Source organism: Lemur catta, chromosome 14 (genome assembly GCF_020740605.2).
Source record: "Lemur catta isolate mLemCat1 chromosome 14, mLemCat1.pri, whole genome shotgun sequence".
NCBI lineage: Eukaryota > Metazoa > Chordata > Mammalia > Primates > Lemuridae > Lemur > Lemur catta.
In genome coordinates this window covers 47,592,659-47,613,896 of record NC_059141.1, presented here as the reverse complement: position 1 = coordinate 47,613,896, position 21,238 = coordinate 47,592,659, and the positions used below count along the sequence as shown (strand labels likewise).

The 21,238-nt window shown below is 47.1% G+C and overlaps 1 protein-coding gene across 2 annotated transcripts in view; it reads right to left on the bottom strand.

The window, feature by feature from the left end:
- Positions 1 to 550: 550 nt before the first annotated feature.
- Positions 551 to 21,238, bottom strand: part of HKDC1 (hexokinase domain containing 1) — a 45,271-nt gene continuing 24,583 nt past the window's right edge. For both annotated transcript variants that reach the window (XM_045569316.1, XM_045569317.1), the window contains exons 10-18: positions 20,015 to 20,319; positions 18,133 to 18,278; positions 17,919 to 18,038; positions 13,142 to 13,237; positions 12,869 to 12,968; positions 11,348 to 11,531; positions 9,374 to 9,529; positions 3,840 to 4,073; positions 551 to 1,483 (exon numbers count right to left, since the gene is read on the bottom strand). In XM_045569316.1, the coding sequence (XP_045425272.1) occupies positions 1,336 to 1,483; positions 3,840 to 4,073; positions 9,374 to 9,529; positions 11,348 to 11,531; positions 12,869 to 12,968; positions 13,142 to 13,237; positions 17,919 to 18,038; positions 18,133 to 18,278; positions 20,015 to 20,319 (1,489 nt within the window). In that variant the 3' untranslated portion in view covers positions 551 to 1,335. The remainder of the gene's footprint in view (positions 1,484 to 3,839; positions 4,074 to 9,373; positions 9,530 to 11,347; positions 11,532 to 12,868; positions 12,969 to 13,141; positions 13,238 to 17,918; positions 18,039 to 18,132; positions 18,279 to 20,014; positions 20,320 to 21,238) is intronic.

The following is a 21,238-nucleotide window of genomic DNA, read 5'->3' as shown; positions in this document are numbered from 1 at the left end:
ATTTAATGAGAATGGCATGGGGCTGTGTCCACTTGTGCAATACAAAAATGTGTCTGACAAAGAGTTTAGCAATCTACATGGCCAGATAAGAAACTCATACAGATATCTGTGTGACAAAACAGAAAGTCACAGGAAGTTCAGATAAAGGAGGAGATGAAAAGAGAGAGAAAGAGAAAGGATGTCTGCTGGAGAAATGGCCAGGAACAGTGTGGAATGGAGACTGCGGGGTGTGCGGCAGGGACCAAGTTCCAGGGAAACAGAGGTCAGTTCGAAGGTTAAAAGGACTCCGGTCAACTCCAGCTGTCCAAAAGGGAGAGCTGTGGGATCATGTGGTGAATGCCCAGTTACCGGAGTATTCAAATGAAATTTGGATAATCTGTTAGGGAAATTGTAGAAAATATTCCATACACTCCCCGCTGTTGGTAGGAAGTTTGGACTAGAGATATGCCCCAGCTCCTTCTCACTCTACACATCCTTTATTCCACCAACAGAGCATGGAGTTGCCAAGTGGGCCTCCCAGAAGAGATCTCAGCACCTCATACAAAGTTTCTTGGAAAATCGATATTGTTTTATTAATTTACTGAATTTCAAATACCTAACAGTCCTTGAAACAACTGTCAACAGCGGCAACACAACCACTTGTGAAATGCAAGACAGATGCCCCAAATAGCACCCAAGCCCATGGCGCACACTCCTTAAGGAACAAGATCCTATGGGGCGCTGGCATAACTCACTGTAAGCATGGAAGGATTCCCACAGGACTCCCTGGCAACCAACCTCTCTGCACCCCGGGACTGGGTAGGCCAAAGTCTTTGTTCTCTCTTCGGATTTGAAGTCAACGTGACAAGTTAGATGAGATGCCCCCTAATTAATTACGTGAGTCCTTCTTCCTGTCAAATGTTCACCCACAAGTAGAGGGCCCAACCTACGGTAAGAGATGGCTTAAACATCCCAGTGGGGAAGTCAGCCAGCCGGGCCCACACGAGCAGACTCTATATGCTTCCAAGTCCAGAAGCCACAGGCCCTGAAGCCACCGAGAACTGACAGCTCAGGCCTCAACTGAAAAATTTGCTAAAAGGGGATCTCTCAGGACAGACACTTTGATTTCACAAGTTGGTCCGTCTTTGGCCCAAATACTCCAAATAGAGATGTCATGTAATGCCACTGCAAAGCCAGTAACAAGATGCTAAGAGTAGCCGAGAACCTGGGGTTCTCTTTCAGCCACCCAGAAGGTGAAGTCGGCCAGGAGGTTGCCTGTTGGTCTCTGACCGACTCATCTGCTACTGGGAAGGCTGGGCAGTGTCCAGGGGGCATCAGGCCCAGCCCTGGGGGCTCCTAGTTCTCATTCCATGGCTGCTGTAACCTCTTGGCCACGGCGGTGATCAGAGCTGCTCCCTTCCCGCTGCCATCTTCCGACAGTATGAATGCCACGTCACACCGAGGGGCGAGTTCTTTCACAGTTTCCTGCAATATCCGAGAAAAGCTACGAAAAAGACAGAAATATCATCAGCCCTTACGTGTGGGATCAGCATGTTTATAAATGATTGTGATCTAGTTTCTTCCTCCCAGCTTGATTCTCAACACTCTAAATAGCTTCTTTTATTCAAAAGTGTTTTAAAATTTGTTCCATTTAGTTTTTAGAGGTGGGTCTCGTTATGTTGCCCAGGCTGGACTTGAACTCCTGGGCTCAAGCGATCCTCCTGCCTCAGCCTCCCCACTAGCTGGGACTATAGGCGTGTGCCACCACACCCAGTCTTTTTAAAAATATATATAAATGTTATTGTGTATATTTGAGGTTTACAAACATCCTGTTATGGGATACATATAGACAGTTAAATGGTCACTATAGTGAAGCAGATTAACATACCTGTTATCTCACATAGTTACTTTTTTCTGACAAGAGCAGCTAAAACCTACTTATTTAACAAAAATCCCAAATACAATATTATTACTTATAGTCCCCATGTTGCACATTAGATCTCTAGACCTATTCATCCTGCGTATCTGCTACTTTGTATACTCTGACCTACAATCTCCCCATTTCCTCCTCCCACATACACCCTTGGTAACCACCGTTTCATTCCTTATCTGTGTGTGTGTGTGTGTGTGTGTGTGTGTGTGTGTGTGTGTGTGTCTGTGTGTGTGTGTGTGTGTGTGTGTGTGTGTGTGTTTAGATTCCTTAGGGTTTTCTATGTGCAAAATCATGTCATCTACAAATAAATATAGTTTTACTTTTGCCTTTCCAATATGATGTGTTTTATTTCTTTATCTTGCCTAATTGCCCTGACTAGATTTGCTGTTGATTTTTCCCTTGGGATCATATATTTTTGGTCTGGTTCCTACAAGCCTCTCCCTCGAATTAAGACTCAGAGGCCAGGCACCTGTAATCCTAGCACTGTGGGAGGCCAAGGTGAGAGGATTGTTTGAGGTCAGGAGTTTCAGATCAGCCTGAGTGAAAGTGAGACCCCATCTCTACTAAAAATAGAAAAAAATTAGCCAGGCCTGGTGGTGAGCACTTGTAGTCCCAGCTACTTGGGAGGCTGAGGCAGGAGGATCACTTGAGCCCAGGAGTTTGAGGTTGCTGTGAGCTATGATGACACTACTGCAGTCTGGCCCGGGCAACAGAGAAAGACTGTCTCCAAAAAAAAAAAAAAAAAAGACTTGACTAAGAGATAAAAACCAAGTGATGATCTGGAGGCAGTGCTAGAGGCAGTACAATGTTGAGCAGCAGTGGTGAGGGTGGACATCCTTATCTTCCCGATTTTAAGGGAAAAGCACCCGCTCCCCACTATTTCACCATTAAGTAGGATGTTAGCTGTGGGTTTTCAGAGATGTCCTTTATCGGCTTAAGGAAATTCCCTTATTCCTAGTTTGAGGAGTGTTTTTATCATGAAAGGGCATTGGATTTTATCAAATGCTTTGTCTGCACCTGTTGAAATGATCATGTGGTTTTTTTATCCCTTGGTCAGGTCTTGGTTCAAGGGAGAGTCTTATAGGAACCAGACCAAAAATATGTGGCCCCAAGGGGAAAACCAAGAGAAAATACCACTCAGTTATTTTGAACAATTAGTCTGCAGCACACGAAGGGCAAAGGATTAAGGATGGCAATAATGGTATGTTCATGAATACAATTCAGCACAATTGGAAATGTGTATATTTTTTCTCTTCACCAAAATAAAATGTAAAGCACTGAAGAAAAATAAAAGCTTTCATTATTGATGCTTTTGTGAAGTGCCACACACTCTACAGATACTATTTAACTTAATCTTCACAACAGCCCATGAAATAGGTATAATTTTGTTCTCATTTTAGAGGAAAAGAACTGAGGCTCAAAGATGGCAAGAAACTGGCCCTGGGCCTCCCAGCTTCTAAGTGGTGGAGCCAGGATTCAAGTCTACACCGCCTGCCAGGGCTCTTAATCCTTCTGTCCACTTCAACTCCAAACTCGGAAAATTATAACAATCTTAGGCTTGACAAATGCTTTGTGCTGTGCAAAATAATCAAGTCTCATTACTACCCTGTGAGGTTGGGTGGGAATATGATAATAATAATAATAACCTGTGTTTCTTGAGCACTGCATGAGCACTTTACATAGATTAACGCATTTAATCCTCATGCATTTAGCTCTAGGAGGGAGGGATTATCACCGCTGGCCTTTTACAGATGAGGAATCCAGGGTGCAGAGCTGGCTGATATTCCCACATTGTGCACTCCTTTCCCATAAAAGGACAGGGACACGTCTTCCCATTCTGTAGCTGGGGAGGCCATGCCACGTTTACACTCGGCCCCCAGCACCTCCCCGGCCCCCCACTCCGCCCCCGCCTCTTGTGGGCACTTACTGAGGGTGCAGCTTGTACAGGGTGCCGTCCACACCCACGGTGATCCTCAGGTGCTCGAGCCCCTGGTCTTCCCTCCGTTTTTCCACCACGGCAGCCAGGCCAGCACCACAGAGCTGGGCCGCCCGCCGGGACACTGCTCCGCACACCTCCTTCACCACAATGCTGTCCTCACACGTGCTGTCCAGGCCCAGCTGCTGCAGGATCCTCCTGACCTGGAGGAGGGCCAGCCGGTCGCTGCGGGCAGCAGAGCAGCACGTCAGGACCTGCTTCCTGGGGCCCCGGAGCCTGCTCAGCAGGACTTACAGCCTCCCCAATCTCAGACACTCTCGCAGGAGGGAGGAAAAATGACCCAGGCAATGGCTAAGTTGGAGCAGAATGCCTTAGAAGCTGAAACTCAAGAAGGTCCACCACCCCAGGAAGTTCCATCTTCTTTAAAAAATAGAGTGTGAGCTCCTCTTGTATTAGGCACGTTCACATCTATTATCTTACTAGAAGCTATATTAGAATCAGCAACCAATATGCCGGGTACCCATTTTCAGAAGAGAAGTCTGAGGTTCAGAGTGCTAGAGCCTCGCCCTCCCAGACAGTAGAGAGCCGGGGTTCGAACACAAGCCTTCTCACACCAGCTCTAGCACTTTCTCACAAATCACGCCAGCTCCTGTACTCTGGCCCCATTCAACTGGAGGCCAACTTTCCTTCTATTTCACTTTTTTCTGATTCTCTGCTCTTTGAGGGTGAGACTATATTTTCAATAGTAGCCAACATAGGCCTGGGTACATTCAAGGGGCAAGTGAACAAATCAGTATATAAAATACAATCAGCACCTGAGAGAATGGGAACCCGGCAGGACCATAAACACATGCACAGAAACACCCATCATGGGGATAGGCTGGCCTCAAGTCTAGTCCCTAATCATCTCACAGTGAGCTAGTGGTACTTAACAGAGCTCTGACTCCCAAGCTAAACAACATGAAATTATATCCTTGACTTTCTCAGGTAATACTTAGGGAAGAAGAGTGTTATCAAGCACGAAACAACAACAGCCATATAGGGGATTCGGCAGGTAAATAGTGGTATAGCCAGATGATAGAATTCTTTGTACACCTTTAAGATGAGTTTGCATGAGAATATTTCATGCCATGGAAAATGTGCATGATGTAGTGAAAAGATAGATTATAAAATCCTATGTGCTGCGTGATCTTGGTTTTTTGTTTGTTTATTTTCATGTTTGTCCTTGCACGGAAAAAAAAAGGCAGAAGATAATCTATTCAGATGTTGGTAGGTTCTTATTATCTTATCTTATACAGGTAAACCTTATTTTCTTCCTTTTGCTTATGTGTATTTTTTAGACTTTTTAAAATTAATGAGTAATAAAAAAAGGTTTCTTATTAGTGTGTATAAAGAGGAAACCTGTGATTCCTTCCAGGGCCCAGACTTCACAGTTTGCCCAGTTCTTCCCTGTACGTCCCCCTACTCAGTTCTCAAAGCAATCCTACGGGTTAAGCAACAGAGCAGTTATCTATCTCTTAAGGAAGGGCACTGAGGTTGAAATAGGTGAAGCAACCTGTCCCAGGCCACACGGCACAAACAGGTTAAGCAATAGACAAAAATCTCAAATTCAAGATCTGAGACTGTAAACTCAGGGCTCCCCCTGAGAATCACTATCCCACCCACCAGACAGCTTGCTTTGAAATGGCCCACGGTCAGCACCTGCACCTACCACTTTCCAACTGGCACTAGGTGAATGTGATTTCCTTTTTATTTCATGAAGGTTTTATTTGTTTTCTAAAAAAGCCCTGGCCAGGCAAGGTGGCCCACGCCTATAACCCCAGCACTCTGGGAGGCTGAGGTGGGAGGATCGCTTGAGGTCAGGAGTTCGAGACCACCCTGAGCAAGAGTGAGACCCTATCTCTACTAAAAAATAGAAAAAATTAACCAGGCAACTAAAAATATATACAAGAAATTACCCGGGCATGGTGGCGTGTGCCTGTAGTCCCAGCTACCCGGGAGGGTGAGGCAGGAGGATCGCTTGAGCCCAGGAGTTTGAGGTTGCTGTGAGCTAGGCTGACACCACGGCACTCACTCTAGCCCAGGCAACAGAGTGAGACTCTGTCTCAATAAATAAATAAATAAATAAATAAATAAATAAATAAATAAATAAATAAATAAATAATTTAAAAAAGCCCTGTAGAAATCAAAGCATCCAAAGAGGTAATACTTCGGTTGGTCTGAATGCAGTGGTGTTTACAGCTAACTGATCACAACCAATTACAGATTCCTTTGTTTCTTCTCCATTCCCACTGCTTCACTTGACCAGCCTTAAAAAACAACAACAAAGAGGATACCTTTTGTGCAATAGAAGCAAATATTCTTGGAGGCATATGGGTGTTGCCACTTTGCACTTGCCCAGGAACTACTTTCTTTGTATTCAGGTAAAAAAAAAAAAAAAACAAGGCAAAGATAAGTAAACTTGCTTATCTGTTGCACATGAGGGAGAAGCTGTTTTCTTTGGCAAAAAAAGGATCCATCTGGTCACCAAAGGTGATAACTTTTAACTTGTTTGTTCAGATCTGATGGGTTGAAGACTAGACAGAAGGAGGCTGAACCCCTGCTAATCAACACTTCACAAACCCAAAATCACTGCTGCTGTTATTGATCCTGCCCCCATCTCCTTCGATGAGAACTCCTCTGCTACGGCCCATCTGATTGCCCTCATTAAGCACACCACTTTCATTTAAAAAGTGTTTTCTTTTTTTCCCTCTGCAAAGCGATTTTTTGCTTGTGGGCATCTGACCGTAAAGACCAGGAGAATTACATGAATGAATGCAAATTGAGAGAAAAATCCAAACACAAAGCATCAGATAACTTCTAGTGCTAGTACAAAAAGCAATGAAACTGACACATTTGTACCTAATTAGTGGTATAGAAACTGGACTGCCTTTTTATTTATTCATTTATTTATTTATTTTTGGAGACAGGGTCTCACTCTGTTTCCTGGGCTAGAGTGCAGTAGTGTCATTGTAGCTCACAGCAACCTCAAACTTCTAGTGTAAAGTGATCCTCTTGCCTCAGCCTCCCAAAGTAACTGGGACTACAGGCCCACACCACCATGCCTGGATGATTTTTCTATTTTTTGTAGAGATAGAGGATCTTGCTGTATTGCTCAGGCTGGTCCTGAACTCCTGGCCTTGAGCGATCCTCCTGCTTTGGCCTCCTAAAGTGCTAGATTATACGCATGAGCCACTGTGCCTAGCCTGGAACTACCTTTTTGAAAAATAGAGCATCCATAGGGAAATGCTTCTTTTAACTAAATGTTTCTACTACTAAGGAAATAATTCACAATATGCAAATGAGTATGTGTATAAAAAGAATAACTGGTGTTATTCAGAATAGTGGAAATTTATAAATTACAAGCTAGACATCCCATACTGAAGTGAAAGTTTAGTAAATTATAGTATGGGAACATAATGTAACATTATGCAGCCATTAAAAATGACAATTACATCAAAGAGTTGATAAGGATATGTCCCTCTTTCTAAAGGTATCCAGCTAATAAATGCAGGAGTGATAGCATTAAATCATCACCATTTTACAATCTCTAGTGAAATAACAGATCCAGGCAATAAGCACCAATGACTGATAACATCCTAAACGAAAGAGAGACGGGCAACTCAATGCCACCTATGAAATATTCTTGTCCAAAGTTCAACACTGAATCTAACCCAGCATCTGGGTCTAACTATGAGTTTTCAGGAAATAGAAGAGAAAAAGGAAAATGCGAAATGTTGCAATCAGCAAAATCTAGAATATGGGAAACTCATAGGATAAGATAATAAGTTTCTTCAACAAACATGTTGTAAAGGAAAACAAGAGGAAGAGGGAAAACCTATAGATTACAAGAGATTTAAGAAACATATCAGGCAGGCGTGTTGGCTCACGCCTATAATCCTAGCACCCTGGGAGGCCAAGGCAGGAGGATAGCCTGAGGTCAGGACTTTGAGATCAGCTGAGCAAGAGCAAGACCCATTTCTACTAAAAATAGAAAAAACTAGCTGGGTGTGGTGGTGCATGCCTGTAATCCCAGCTACTTGGGAGGCTGAGGCAGGAAGATCCCTTGAGCCCAGGAGTTTGAGGTTGCTGTGAGCTAGGCTGATGCCAGGGCACTCTAGCCTGGGCAACAGAGCGAGACTCTGTCTCAAAAAAAAAAAAAAAAAGAAACATATCTTACATTTTACGCCAGTTCATCTATAAGTGTTTCAAAATGTATTTCTAAAATATAAGAGTTCTTTAAAAAAAAATAGCCACAGTATCATTAGTGCACCTGAAATAGCTAATGATAAATCTTAATCTCATAAAATATTCTGTTAGTGTTTCCATTTCCTGAATTGCCAAAAATTAATGGTTTTTACAGTTCTGTTGTTTGCATCAGTATCCAAACAAGGTCCATAGGTTGCATTCGATTGATATGTTTCATTTTCTTTCTTTCTTTTTTTTTGAGACTAGAGTGCCGTGGCATCAGCCTAGCTCACAGCAACCTCAAACTCCTGGGCTTAAGCGATCCTTCTGCCTCAGCCTCCCCCTCCCAAGTAGCTTGGGACTACAGGCTTGCACCACCATGACCAGCTAATTTTTTCTATATATATTTTTAGTTGGCCAGATAATTTCTTTCTATTTTTAGTAGAGACGGGGTCTCGCTTTTGCTCAGGCTGGTCTCGAACTCCTGACCTCGAGCGAGCCACCCGTCTCGGCCTCCCAGAGTGCTAGGATTACAGGTGTGAGCCACCGCGCCTGGCCGAGATATGTTTCAAATTAACCCAACCTGTGGGTGGGGATGGCAGGAGTATAGATGAACCCAGGTTGGCCATGAGTCGATCATTGTCAAAGGTGGTGATGGAAACACTGAATTCATTTTACTTCTTCCTCTGCTTTTGTATATGCTTACAACTTTCCATAATAGAAAGTAAAATAAAAAACAGAATTGTAAATGAAAATTTTCATGAACAAACACTGAATAAATAATACGCAGAGCGCTACATGTTGTAGGATTGTGATTATGCATGCAGCCAAGAACTTAAAAGGGAACATCATATGCAAAAAACACAATAGCTGTATTTGGTAGTGAGCATACGGGGGATTTTTCTTTTTTCAGACTTTTATTTCATATTATGGACACATTACCTTTTCAGGAATAAAATAGTGTTATTTTCTAGTCTTACCCTAACTCCTGCCTTCACCACGTAGGCACCTCGGTGGAGGTCATTTCTCTAAGCGCTCTGCGGCCCAGGCAGGCTGCCGGCCCCACAGCTGTGCACATGGACCTCAGCGCAGTGACCCTGATGCAGCTGGACAGACAAGCGGCCCCGGGAGGTGACTCCTCGCCTGGCCAGGGCCTTTCTGTTTTTATTTATTTTTTCAATTTGCCCTGCTTCCTGGAGATTCTGTTTTTATTTTTAAATCTCAAATCGGCTCGACCCCAGTCTGATGGCAGCACATCCCAGTCAGAGCCTCTCACACTGAATTTGATCACACATCACCTTTCGATCTGGGACAGGAACTTGGTTTCGAAGATGCCCCTGGTCCGGAGACGCTCTGAAATCTGCCCTCGGAAGAGGAGGCCCTGCTTGGTCAGGTCGATCAGGATCTGCCGCACGATCTCCCCCAGGTACATCCCACTGGTCATTTTCTCGTATCTGTTGGGGAAGAGGGATAAGGCTGGGAGGGCAGAAATGCAAGGCAGAAGGCAGCTTGATGTGGGACAGCCAGGCTTTGCAGCCACAGTGACCAGGACCCAGGTCCCAGCCCTGCTGCATACTAGCTGCACGAGGAGAGTAAGCCCTGTCAGCTGTCATCTGCATTGAGGAGCAGAGTGGCACCCCCGCAAGCCTGTTGGGCGCCAAGCATCTGGTGTACAGCAGGCACTAAGCAACAGTTAGTCTTGTTCCCAGCCCCAAAGCCAGTTCTCCTTGGCTTTCTATTACCAATCTGCTCCACTAGAAATTCTGCTCTGTGAGACAGCACATTTGAACTGTCTGCACACACCAGGGGCACTAAAAGGTGTTAGTTTACTTCCCCCTTCCCATCAGGCTGTGAGCGCCATGAGGGAAAAGGGGCCTTGTACCGACCAGGCACTGGGAAGACTCTGCACAGGTATGTGTCACAGTGACACACGCCATCATTAATGGCAATGACACAGACTGCCGAGTAAACTGCCACTGCCTGCCGAGTCAAATGGAAAGCACTTACATGCTGGGCTTGGGTTCTCTTAACTGCTCAGGGCCTCACTGGTCTAAGCAACCAACACCGAAAGAAACAAACGATGGTGGCTGCAAGGCGAGTTCAAGTGTGCTGCCCCCGTACACTCTCAGTCCAAAACTGCGAGCCCTCGGTGGATACCAACACAAAACTGAGTCAGAAGGACCCTGTCTCTTGAGAAGAGCCATGATACTCAGTTACCCCAACTTGGGGCTCAAAGATAAGGTTGCTTCTTTCTGGAGTAATGCCTGGTTCAGCTGGGCTTGCTCCAACTCACCTGCCTTCCACCTACGAAGACTAGTGCCAAAGGAGGGTCCCCACCAGAGCTGGTCCTGCCACCTTGCTCGAGCCTCTTCCTAGACAACATTCCCAGTCCAGCAGCTCCCGAGGTGTCCACAGCCCAGGCATCCCGTCATGGTTCCCAGCTGCTCAACCTCTCACCCGGTAGAGCACCCACCACAGTGAATCTGTGTTTTCCCTTACTTTACACATTAAGGTGCTGAGCTTGGTTGTGATAAAGACCCTCTGGCTTGCAACACCTTAAAGATTTATTATCTGGTCTTTTACTGAATAAGTTTGCCAGCCCCTCTCCTGGCGGACGGGCCCAGGTAATTATCAAGTCCTGGCATGCTAGCTCTGCCTCTACCTACCGTTTTCTCTCCTACTCGGGAAGGTATATCAGAGTGCAAGCGAAAATCTACTCTAATTGATTTTTAGGCCATTCATTATTTTCAATATTTTTAGTGTGGTTAGTAACTGGAATACACCTCACAAGTGATTGTAACCCATAGTAGGACATGACATCACGGTTGAGAATCAGCACTCCCATCTGTCACAGGCAGCCACTTTGCCACCCCCAGAGAGGTCCCCAACCTGGCAACCAGCTCTTGAAAGGCTGAGCATGTTGACCTGTAAACTAGACCTCCTAAAAGCCCATCCCGAGAGGGTTTACTAAGTCACCAGGCCCCCAGCTAATGGCCATTCTGACAGCCTCTGCCTCACTTCCAGAGCCACCACCAGCCCTTATGGTATCTTATGGTAATTAGAAAAAAGGGACTCCTCCTTTCTACCTGCTGGAAACTTGCCATAATATTTTTCTTTTGTTCCAATAAGATGCCTCAGTGATATCTGATAGAGTGCTGTAATACACATACAAAGCTATGGTGTCTATGGTATGAAATGGTACCCCCCACCCCCGATCTGGTAGAGTTGCTCACTACGCAACCTGCATGAGTGTACACATTCACCCTTTTCACCTCTGTTTGCCAGGATTCAAGGACCCCTCGTCCACCTCGGTGTCGTACTGGGTGCGGATGTCATCTATGCAGCCATTGTCTCCAAAGCCCCCCCACTCCGTGTTGATACACATCTTCCCTTCGTCCCCCTCCACCAGCTCGATGTTCCTCATCTCCTCCATGTAGCACATGTTGCTGCCTGTTCCTAGGAAGAACAGTGAAGGGACTTTAGTCTTCAAAGACAGCGCCAGATCCTAGAGCGGCAGTGGAGTGCAGTCAACAGGAATTTAGGCTTGGACTCAGATACTACTGGGTGTGATTCCAGCTTCACTCTCACAGCTGGCTGACCTCAGACAAGTCTTGGAGTCTCAGTTTCTTCATCTGTAAAAAGGAAATAATACTTGCCCTATGGATTTGTTAAAAAGAAAAACTGCGGTGATATTTCTAAGTTTCCTCCACATGGTAAGCATTCCACAAAGGGTACCAGCCATCTTCCTCCTCCCCTTTCTCCTCCTCCTCACCACTGTTAAGCTATAGACACATAAGCTTCCAAGTAGTCATGGAATTAGCAGTCAGAGCTGGAAGGGACCAGGAGGAATCATCTGGTCTTGGATTCACAAACGCTTGGCATCTGTGAGCCACCCTCTTCCTCCTCGCCCCTGCCCTGGCCCCAGAACTATTCTTAACACAGCAGTCCCGGCAACTATTATACTCAATCAAACAGGCCTCACCTCTTTGCCCTCTTAGATCTAGCCCAACCCCTGCCATAGATGAGGAAACTCAAGTCAGACAGAATAAGCAGCCTGCCCAAGCTCACAGAGTGGGTAAGAGACTGAGATGAAACTGTACCTGGCATCGAAGGACCTCCTTGTTCCACCTGCTACTTATGTTCAGGAAGCCCAGACGACCACATGGAACAACTTCGCCAGATTCTATCATTACTTAACCACCTGCCTGTCACCTGGAATGCCCTGCATCCTCATCTCCACCCATCCCCCACCTCATAGAGAGAGTCATCCCCTGGAACCCACTCTGGGCCTTAATCGCTGCCAGACTTCTCCCAAAGACCTGGGACATGCCTGTGTCACCTCAAGCCACTCCCTTTCCCACTTCTAAGTTTCTTTCCTACTCTTCCCCTTCCTGTGCACTCCGAGAACCAGAAGAATTCAGAGAACAGAGAAGGTGTACATTGGAGCCAGAGTGAAAATCTAGCTCCCTCAGCCCCAGGCCAACCTGACCCAACTGTGGTCTTCTTCCTCCCAAGACAATCTACCCCAAGGCCCTGACTTGAAAATTCCTTCTTCATACGTCATTCTCCTTCCTCAACAGAAAGGAGGACCTTGGCTTGGGACCTTCATGGAGAAAGATATTAAGTAAAGATTTAGAAAGTAGGCAACCGAGAATCCCAATCTTAACTTTTATCTCTGCGGTGGACAGAGCCTCTGTATGATGGAACAATGCTCCCCGTTCCTCACTATGTTAAAAGGGAACCTCCAAAGGATCAGATGGGATTAGGCCAAGGGGCTATGCCCAACCACATACCTGCAATCAGGCCAATCTCACAATTAGGATCTTCGTAGCCACAGGTCATCAAGGTCCCCACTGTGTCATTCACGATTGCAACTATATCCAGGTCAAACTCCTGCAAAAGAAGCAGCTCTACTGTAACTAGAATGTGCACGCCAAACAGGGATGGGGGGCACACCAGCTCAAGGTGAGCAGGGCCAGAGTCACAGGGACTGGGCACAAGATGGCAGAGCAGAGGGGCTGGGGGAGGCAGCAAGGTCAGGCAAGAGCCTCAACACCATATCCTACATTTCTCCTCTTGATGGCTTCTCTGAGCATGTCCACCACGTCTTCACCTTCACAATCAGTGGCCTTGAAGCCTTTGGTCCACCCTATGAGTGTTCCCTGAAAGAAAGGAGGGGAAATACATTTGAACAATAGTTTGCTAGGGCCACTGCACAACCTCAGTATCTACCAGATCCAAGACACTACGGCTGATTACTAGTCAAGTGCAAGTGCAAGTGTTCTTGGCCCTCCACCTCCGCAGCCCTAACCCTGGGCTCAGAGGTGTCACAGAGCACAAGGCTCAGACAAGGTCCCCTGCTGAGTGGAATCACTGTAGCAACTCATACTGTATTCTGACCATGACTCCACAGAACAAAGGCCGGGGATCACAGTGATCCCACTTCTACTTTAGTCAAGAACAGATGGAGATGTGATCAAAGGCAAAGTTGCAAAATGCTTATTAAAGCATGTTCCACAGTGAAAAACTAGAGGCATCCTATAATTCCAGCAATATGGTCTATCATCTTGTATACCAATATAGGATGTTATACACCCATAAAAAATCATGCTGTAAAAGAATGTTGGATGCTAGAGAAAGACGTTTACCATACATGGTTAAGTGCAAGCACATCAGACAAATACAGATAATGAATTATTCTGTTTTTGTTTTAAAAATTGCAGACATACACACTTGGATCTGGAGAAAGGTTTGGAATAATATATACACCAAGGGGGTTGACAGTGGTTCCCTCTGGATGCAAGATTAGGGGTGACTTTTAGTCTCTCCTTTTTGTTTGTCTATATTTTCTAATATTTCTCAAAGTAACATGTATAATTTCTTATAATACTGAGAAGGTAGTATTTTTAATTTCTAAGAGGAAGTCCAAAGTTACACTGTTAGCCTGAGGCAGGAGTTAGTCTGGCCTCAGACTCCATAGCCTAGAAAGAAAGCGGGGGCTGGGGTGAGGGCAGGCAGGGCTGGGGTACCTAGGCCAGGAGAGGCCCTGGGACAGTGACTCCAACCCCATGGCCAGACACCACCTCACCTGAGGCCCAAAGCCAGCAAGGTCCAGTCCCTTCCTTTTCTCTAGCCCTTGGGAAACTGGGCCCCCAGCCCCTTTCCTGGTTGATATATGCCCAACTGAAAACCTCTCTTTCTTTTTTTTTTGGAAACAGAGTCTTGCTCTGTCACCCTGTGTGACAGTACAGTGGCATCATCATAGCTCACTGCAACCTCAAACTCCTGGGCTCAAGTGATCCTCCTGCCTCAGCCTCCTGAGTAGCTGGGACTACAGGTGCATACCACCAAGCCCGGCTAATTTTTCTATTTTTAGTAGAGACGGGGTCTTGCTCTTGCTCAGGCTGGTCTCAAACTCCTGAGCTCAAGCGATCCTCCTGCCTCAGCCTCCCAGAGTGTGAGGAATACAGGCGTGAGCCACCGCGCCCAGCTCTCTCTTTCTTATTAATTGCAATTACACAAAAACAATATACTTTTGAAGTCTTCTTTTTTTTCTCCTCAGCCATCAGTGGCTTTGCTTCCAGCTGTCCACTGGCCTCCCTCTCCCTCTTAACTGTGTCTCCACAGACCCATCAGAGCCACTGGCAGCAGAGGCCCGAGGCCCAGCGTCCTAGTCAGGAGCAGCAGCTGCGTCCTGGTGCCCAGTCAGGACCTCGGACAGCTGCACACGGCCCCCACCTCCCCCCTTCCCCACAGCGTATTAATTATTAATAGCAGCAGCAATACAGGAAAGCATTACTCGTGTAAAAAATTAAAATGATACTGATAAGGATAAAGTTTCCTTTAACTTCCCATTCCCCGAATCTGAGAGGTAACTTCTATTACCAGCCTAATAGGAATCGTTCCGGACCTTTTTCTCTCCATTTACACATATTTTTAAGAAAACAAATTCACACTGTGTGTGAGCTACTGCAATTTGTTTTTCTCATTCAATCATGCATCTTCTAGACCTTTCCATGTTAGTTAATATGGATCTGCCACATTGCTTCACTGAGCAAAATATTCCTCAACTATAATTGCACAGAAATAGACAAATCCACAAAACACACCTATAAAATAAGTACTATTTTATTCTCATTTTTCAAATGAGAATAAACACTCTGCAGGCCGGTGCCCAGGGTGGGAACCCTCCACCACCATTTACAGTTGTGGCAACACGGGCTACTTAGGTAACCTCTCTGTGCCTCCATTTTTCTCAATTACAAAATGGTAGTTGATTAAAAGTGGTGTTTAGCCATATGATGGGATATTATTCAGCCTTTAAAATGAAGGAACTTCTGACATATGCTACAACATGGAAGAACCTTGAGGGCTTTTTTTTTTTTTTTTCTCTGAGACAGAGTCTTGCTCTGTTGCCCACGCTAGAGTTCTGTGATGTCAGGCTAGCTCACAGCAACTTCAAACTCCTGGGCTCAAGTGATCCTCCTGCCTCAGCCTCCCGAGTAGCAGGAACTACAGGTATGCACCACCATGCCCGGCTAATTTTTTCTATATGTATTTTTAGTTCGCCAGCGAATTTCTTTCTATTTTTAGTAGAGACGGGGTCTCACTCTTGCTCAGGCTGGTCTCAAACTCCTGACCTCAAGCGATCCTCCCACCTCAGCCTCCCAGAGTGCTAGGAGAGGACATTGTTATAACATTATGTATGTTATAGATAAACCAGACACAAAAGGACAGATTCCGTATGATTCCACTTACATGAGATACCTGGAGTCATTGAATTCACAGAGATAGACAGGAGAATGGTGGTTGCCAGGGGCTGGAGGACCGGGGATGGGGAATCTGTGTTTAATGGCTACAGAGTTTCAGTTGAGAAAGATGAAAAAGTTCGGGAGATGGATGGTGGTGACGGTTGCACAATAGTGGAGTGTACTTAGTGCCACTGAAGTATACAATTTAAAAAATGGTTAGAGTGGTAAATTTTATGTTATGTATATTTCACCACAATAAGAAAATAGTAGAAACAAAAACAAAAAGCCCAGTGTGTTGGCCGGGTACGGTGGCTCACTCCTGTAATCCTAGCACTCTAGGAGGCTGAGGTGGGAGGTTCATCTGAGGTCAGGAGTTTGAGACCAGCCTGAGCAACAGCGAGACCCTGTCTCTACTAAAAATAGAAAAAAAAAATTAGCGGGTGTGGTGGCACATGTCTGTAGTCCCAGCTCCTTGGGAGGCTGAAGCAGTAGGATTGCTTGAGCCCAGGAGTTTGAGGTTGCTGTGAGCTAGGCTGATGCCATGGCACTCTAGCCCGGGCAACAGAGTGAGAGTCTGTCTCAAAAATAAATAAATAAATAAAACCAGTGTGTTCATCATGGGGACCCTGAGTGGATTAGACAAAATCTTAATAAATCTTTGGGGCTATTCCACTTACTATTGCCGTGAGCTCTCTGGCTGCCTTGCTGTGCCAACCAGAGTTCTCTTTGTAAACTTAGGAAGTGGTTTTCTGCTTTATGCCAGTTCTTGGAAGCCTGGCTGTTGTGAGTCTGTCATAGAGAGCGCTCCCCTGCACAAGCTTGTGAGTCTGTCTGCAACTGACTCACTGTGTGCCAGGCACTGTGCTGTGCATTTTACACACAGACATGCTTTAGCTCATTTAATCCTCACCATTATCCTAACAACGGTGACTTTCACTTTAACCAGTGAGGAAACCAAGCCTCAGAGCCGTGAAATGGCCTGCTCAAGCTTATTCGGGTGGGAAGCAAGAGAGACAGTGTTGCAACCCAGGCAGCCTGTGACCCTGGAGCCAAGCTCTTGATCATTGCCTTTCCCTACCTTAGGTGGGACACTGGGCCTCTCTGCTGCAGCCACATCTGGGCCTGCTCCTGAGCCGCTCAGGAGGGGTGCATCTCTGCCCCAAGCCTGCCTGCCTAGGGGGTGCGCTGTGTGGGTGCTGGCAGAGACTGTACCCTGTCTCTGCCGACCTGCAGCACAGACAGCTCTGCCCTAGCCTCTCCCAAAGATCCAGCCTCACTCGCCCACTGTCAGCTCCGGGCTGAGGCCCCCATGACTCAGTGGTACCTACTCTGGGGGGTCTAACAATGCAGCCTGGTGTCCAGTCCCCACTTTCTCAGCTCTACCTCTTGGTCAAGCTGGCTTAGCAAAAAAACTATGTGCCCAGCCGACCTGAGTCTTAGATTCCCAATTAAAAACCTTTACTCCTTCATTAGACATAAAATTAACCCTGGCTGTGTTTATCCAAGAATTACAAGAAAGACCTTGTAATAACTGTTTCTAAATTATTATGAACTATCTATTAAACGTTATGCATGATGTTCTTCAATGTCAACTAAAGTGGCCATGTGATCAATTCCTTCTGAGATGCTTGTATCAGGAATGAAACGCATTTCTTATGCTGCACTGGCAAGCTTTCTTTCATCAGACACAACAACCCTACAACCTAGTGGGCTTCCCCATTTACACCGGCTGTCCAGGAACACGCAGAAAACACTATTGCCCAGTTGTTATAACTGGTCTTAACTGGTCATTACCTCTTCCCATCTCTCCATAATATAATAAGACCTGTCTTTTATCAGCAGTATTGTGCATGAGTCCCTTCATTCCATACTACTCTAAATTCTTTCGTGAACTTCAATCCAAGCAAGAGTGAGAAATGGAACCTAATAAATAGAAAAAATGAAGTGGTTGAAATTCTCTACCATGTGTCCCCAGCTGTCCTGAACCTGAGACCCCTATAGAAAATGAAGAGTGACTCAGAGTTACCTCGAGATGCCCCTGGGGGAGGAGGGAAGCCCCCCGGGCTGGCTGTGAGGCTGGCGGGGCGCTTACCTTGTCAATGCTCGTCTGCCTGCAGGGAAAGGAGAACGTGAAGCCCAGAGGTAGCTGGGCTCCCTTGAGGCCCATGTAGTCCAGGAAGTCGGCGATGCACTGCACGATGTGGTCAAACAGCTGCAGGGAGAGAGCGGCATTCATGGCAGCCCGGCACTGATTCGGGGTGGCAGGCCGGTGCCCGTGGGGCACAGGACCCCCAATTGGCATTTACCTCCTCGCCAGTGCCCTGCATGATCTCCAGGGGGATGGCGAAGATCTTGTTGTACATTCGGACCGACCTCCGTCCACTTCTGATCTTCACCAGGAGGACCCGGAAGTTGGTGCCCCCCAGGTCCAGGGCAAGGAACTTTCCTTTCTCTGTGGTGGAGAAAGTGGGGCTGCATTCCACCAAGGCACCAAGCAGGGACTCACAGATCAGAGGGTCATGGCGGTCGCCGTGCACAGTGTCGGGGCCCTGGGCAGCTGCCTCAACCTGTCTGCAGCCAGACTGCTTTCGTGGCCTTCACTTTTGTAGCAAAGGCCCAGGCACCACCAACACTATCGCCAGTGAGCTGCCATGAAAACAGCCCAGAACTGGAGTCCAGGGATCTGGGATTCCGAGCAACAGCTTTCTATCTTGAGCAAGAGGGGCAGGTTCCATCCTTCCCCATCTGCAAAGTAATGAGGTTGGACCTCCGAAGGCTCTTCCAGCTCTGGGCTCTGACGGCCTTCTAGGGCGCCCCGGTGACTGTGCTCAGGTGTAGGATATCCGCTAAAGGACATGCGTGATACTTATACTCAAGGAACCTCCGAGAGTGAGCCCGGGCCAGGCTACCCTGACTGCAAGGGGCTCTGGAAGGTGTTTGCATCCTGTCCGTTTGGCCTGGAGGAACTGTTCATTACAGGCATGAAATGATTCTTCCTGCCCCCTCCCCTTGCCCGGATCCCCACATCACCGCCTGACAAATGAGAAACCATATCAAGTCCTGTCTTTACAGTACGTACGGGCCACCAGGGTGCAGTGCTTCTCCCCTGAGTCTGTTCTGTAGAACCCTTCACCCCGCTGTCTGCTCACTCACTCCGTTCTAGCCACACTGGTCTTTTTGCTATTCCTTGAATTTGCCAAAGACGTCACTCCCAGCCAGCTCTCTGACCCCTTACCCTGCTCTATTTTTCTTCATAGCGCCTGCCACGACCCGACATCTCGTGGCACTCTCTTGTTCCCTGTCTGCCAACCCACAGACTGTGAGCTCCCTGGGGGCAGGGCCTGCGTTTCCCCGCTCTGCTGCTGTGCCTGGACAGCCTGACAGGGACGAGGTGCTTAAGGAAACTCTGAGGAATGAAGGCAGAAGGAATAAAGAGATAAAATAGTGAATAACTGAAGAGTATCTTTTACTGTTCTCAGTTTTGTTTCCCATGTTGCCTCTGGAAAAGATCTCTGTTGTTAAGAGATCCAATGTCCAGCCGCGCAACCTTGAGTAGGCCATCTAACCTCTCTGAGCCTCAGTTTTGGCATCCATGAAATGGGAACCGTTCCCTCTTTAGTAACATACAAAGTGGTTGTGAGGCTGAAAAGAAATTAAAGGTTCAAATGCTAATGATAAGATGTAAAGCATTTTACTAAGGACATTATTTCTGGAAGAGGCTCACCAGCTGCAAAGAGGTAAAATAACTTGTCTAAAGAACTGACTCCACTACTTAGTGGCGTCTCTCAGCTGAGCACCAAGGACTAGAAGGATCAGGGGTTGGCAGAGTCAGGGGCAGAAGTGACGAGAGGAGAGGAAACGAGCCAAGCCCAGGAAACAGAGAAGCAGCAGGGTGACAAGCGCAGACAACAGCAGCCGTCTGGACGGGAGCTCCCGGGGACAGGTGCTGGGTCTTCTGTCTGCTCACAGCGTGGGCTACACACACACGTGACCTGACTTAGATATTTTTTCACTGCACATGCCTTGGATTAACCGAGACCAACAGGTTCAGAAGGAGTACTAACCTTCTACCCTACTCTCCACAATCCGTTACAGACATGAATCCAAGGCTCTAAAAACCAAAAACCTAACCGGCTTTAAGGAGTTTTGACAAGAGCTCTTCAGAGAAGGGGGCTGTGCCCGGCCCACCTGTGCCGTCCGGCATCCCGCAGACATAGGTGGGCAGCATCTTGACCGTGGCCAGCGGGTGGGTCTTCCTCTTCAGCCCGTACTCGAGCTCAGCCCGCATCTTGCCCTGCACGTCCACAAGCTGCCCTCGGGTCAGCTGGAACAGAGCCAGCACTTGGTCGATCCGCTTCCGCTGGGCCTGCACGCGGGAGGCCACTGCGGTCACCATGGCGGCCCCCTTGGTGCTGCCACTCTCCGACAGGAGGAAGCGGACATCACAGTTTGGGACCAGTTTCCTCACCACCTTGTGCAGGCGCTTTGGGTACCTGAAGGCAGGGGTGATGGCAAAACATTTAGCAATCATAAAGGCCAGGCTCGGCCACGGGGACAGACTGGGGACGGCAGTGGACCGGGTCCTGAAGGCCTGCCCGGCCAGAGCCCAGCCTTTATTTGCTGGGTGGTGGAGGGCAGGGCTGATGGGAGGGGCTAGCAGAGCTGGGCAGTGTAAGGGCACCTGGGAGGCTCAGGGAAGTGCCTAGTTCATCAACTGATATTTCAACCAGCAGGACGTGTCCATGCATAATGTATTGGCTGAACATCATGTCTGTATGAAGGGAAGGATTTTCTTTCTCAGCTCTTTCCAGAGTGTAGCCACTTGATTCCAGTTCCACCTCTGTTAGCCAAAAAGGGGCTTTCTCTCTCTTTCCTTCTGGGAAATTTCCATTTCCCTGTGTTTTCCTACCAGGATCCTTATGTGACCTTGGACACCTTGGCCATCCCTATCTTTCCCCATCTATGCCTAGCTGTACCTTACCTTCTAGTCTTACCACATAGCAGGTGTTCAATAAACAGTGCATAGATAAGTGAATGGATGGATAGATGGATGGGCAGGTGCATGGATGGACAGCCTTCCTAATTAGGCAACTGACTTTAGCAGAATGTTTCTCTCTCTTTTTTTCAACAGTGTCTCACTCTGTCACCCAAGCTGGAGTACAGTAGCATGATCATGGCTCACTGTAACCTTGAATTCCTGGGCTCAACTGATCCTCCTGGCTCAGCCTCCTGAGTAGCTGGGACGACAGGTGCACACCACCATGCCCAGCTAATTTTTAAATTTTTTGTAGAGACAGGGGTCTCACTATGTTGCCCAGGCTGGTCTTGAACTCCTAGCATTAAGCCATCCTCCCACCGCAGCCTCCCAAAGCTCTGGGATTATAGGTGTGAGTCACCACACATAGCCAAAAT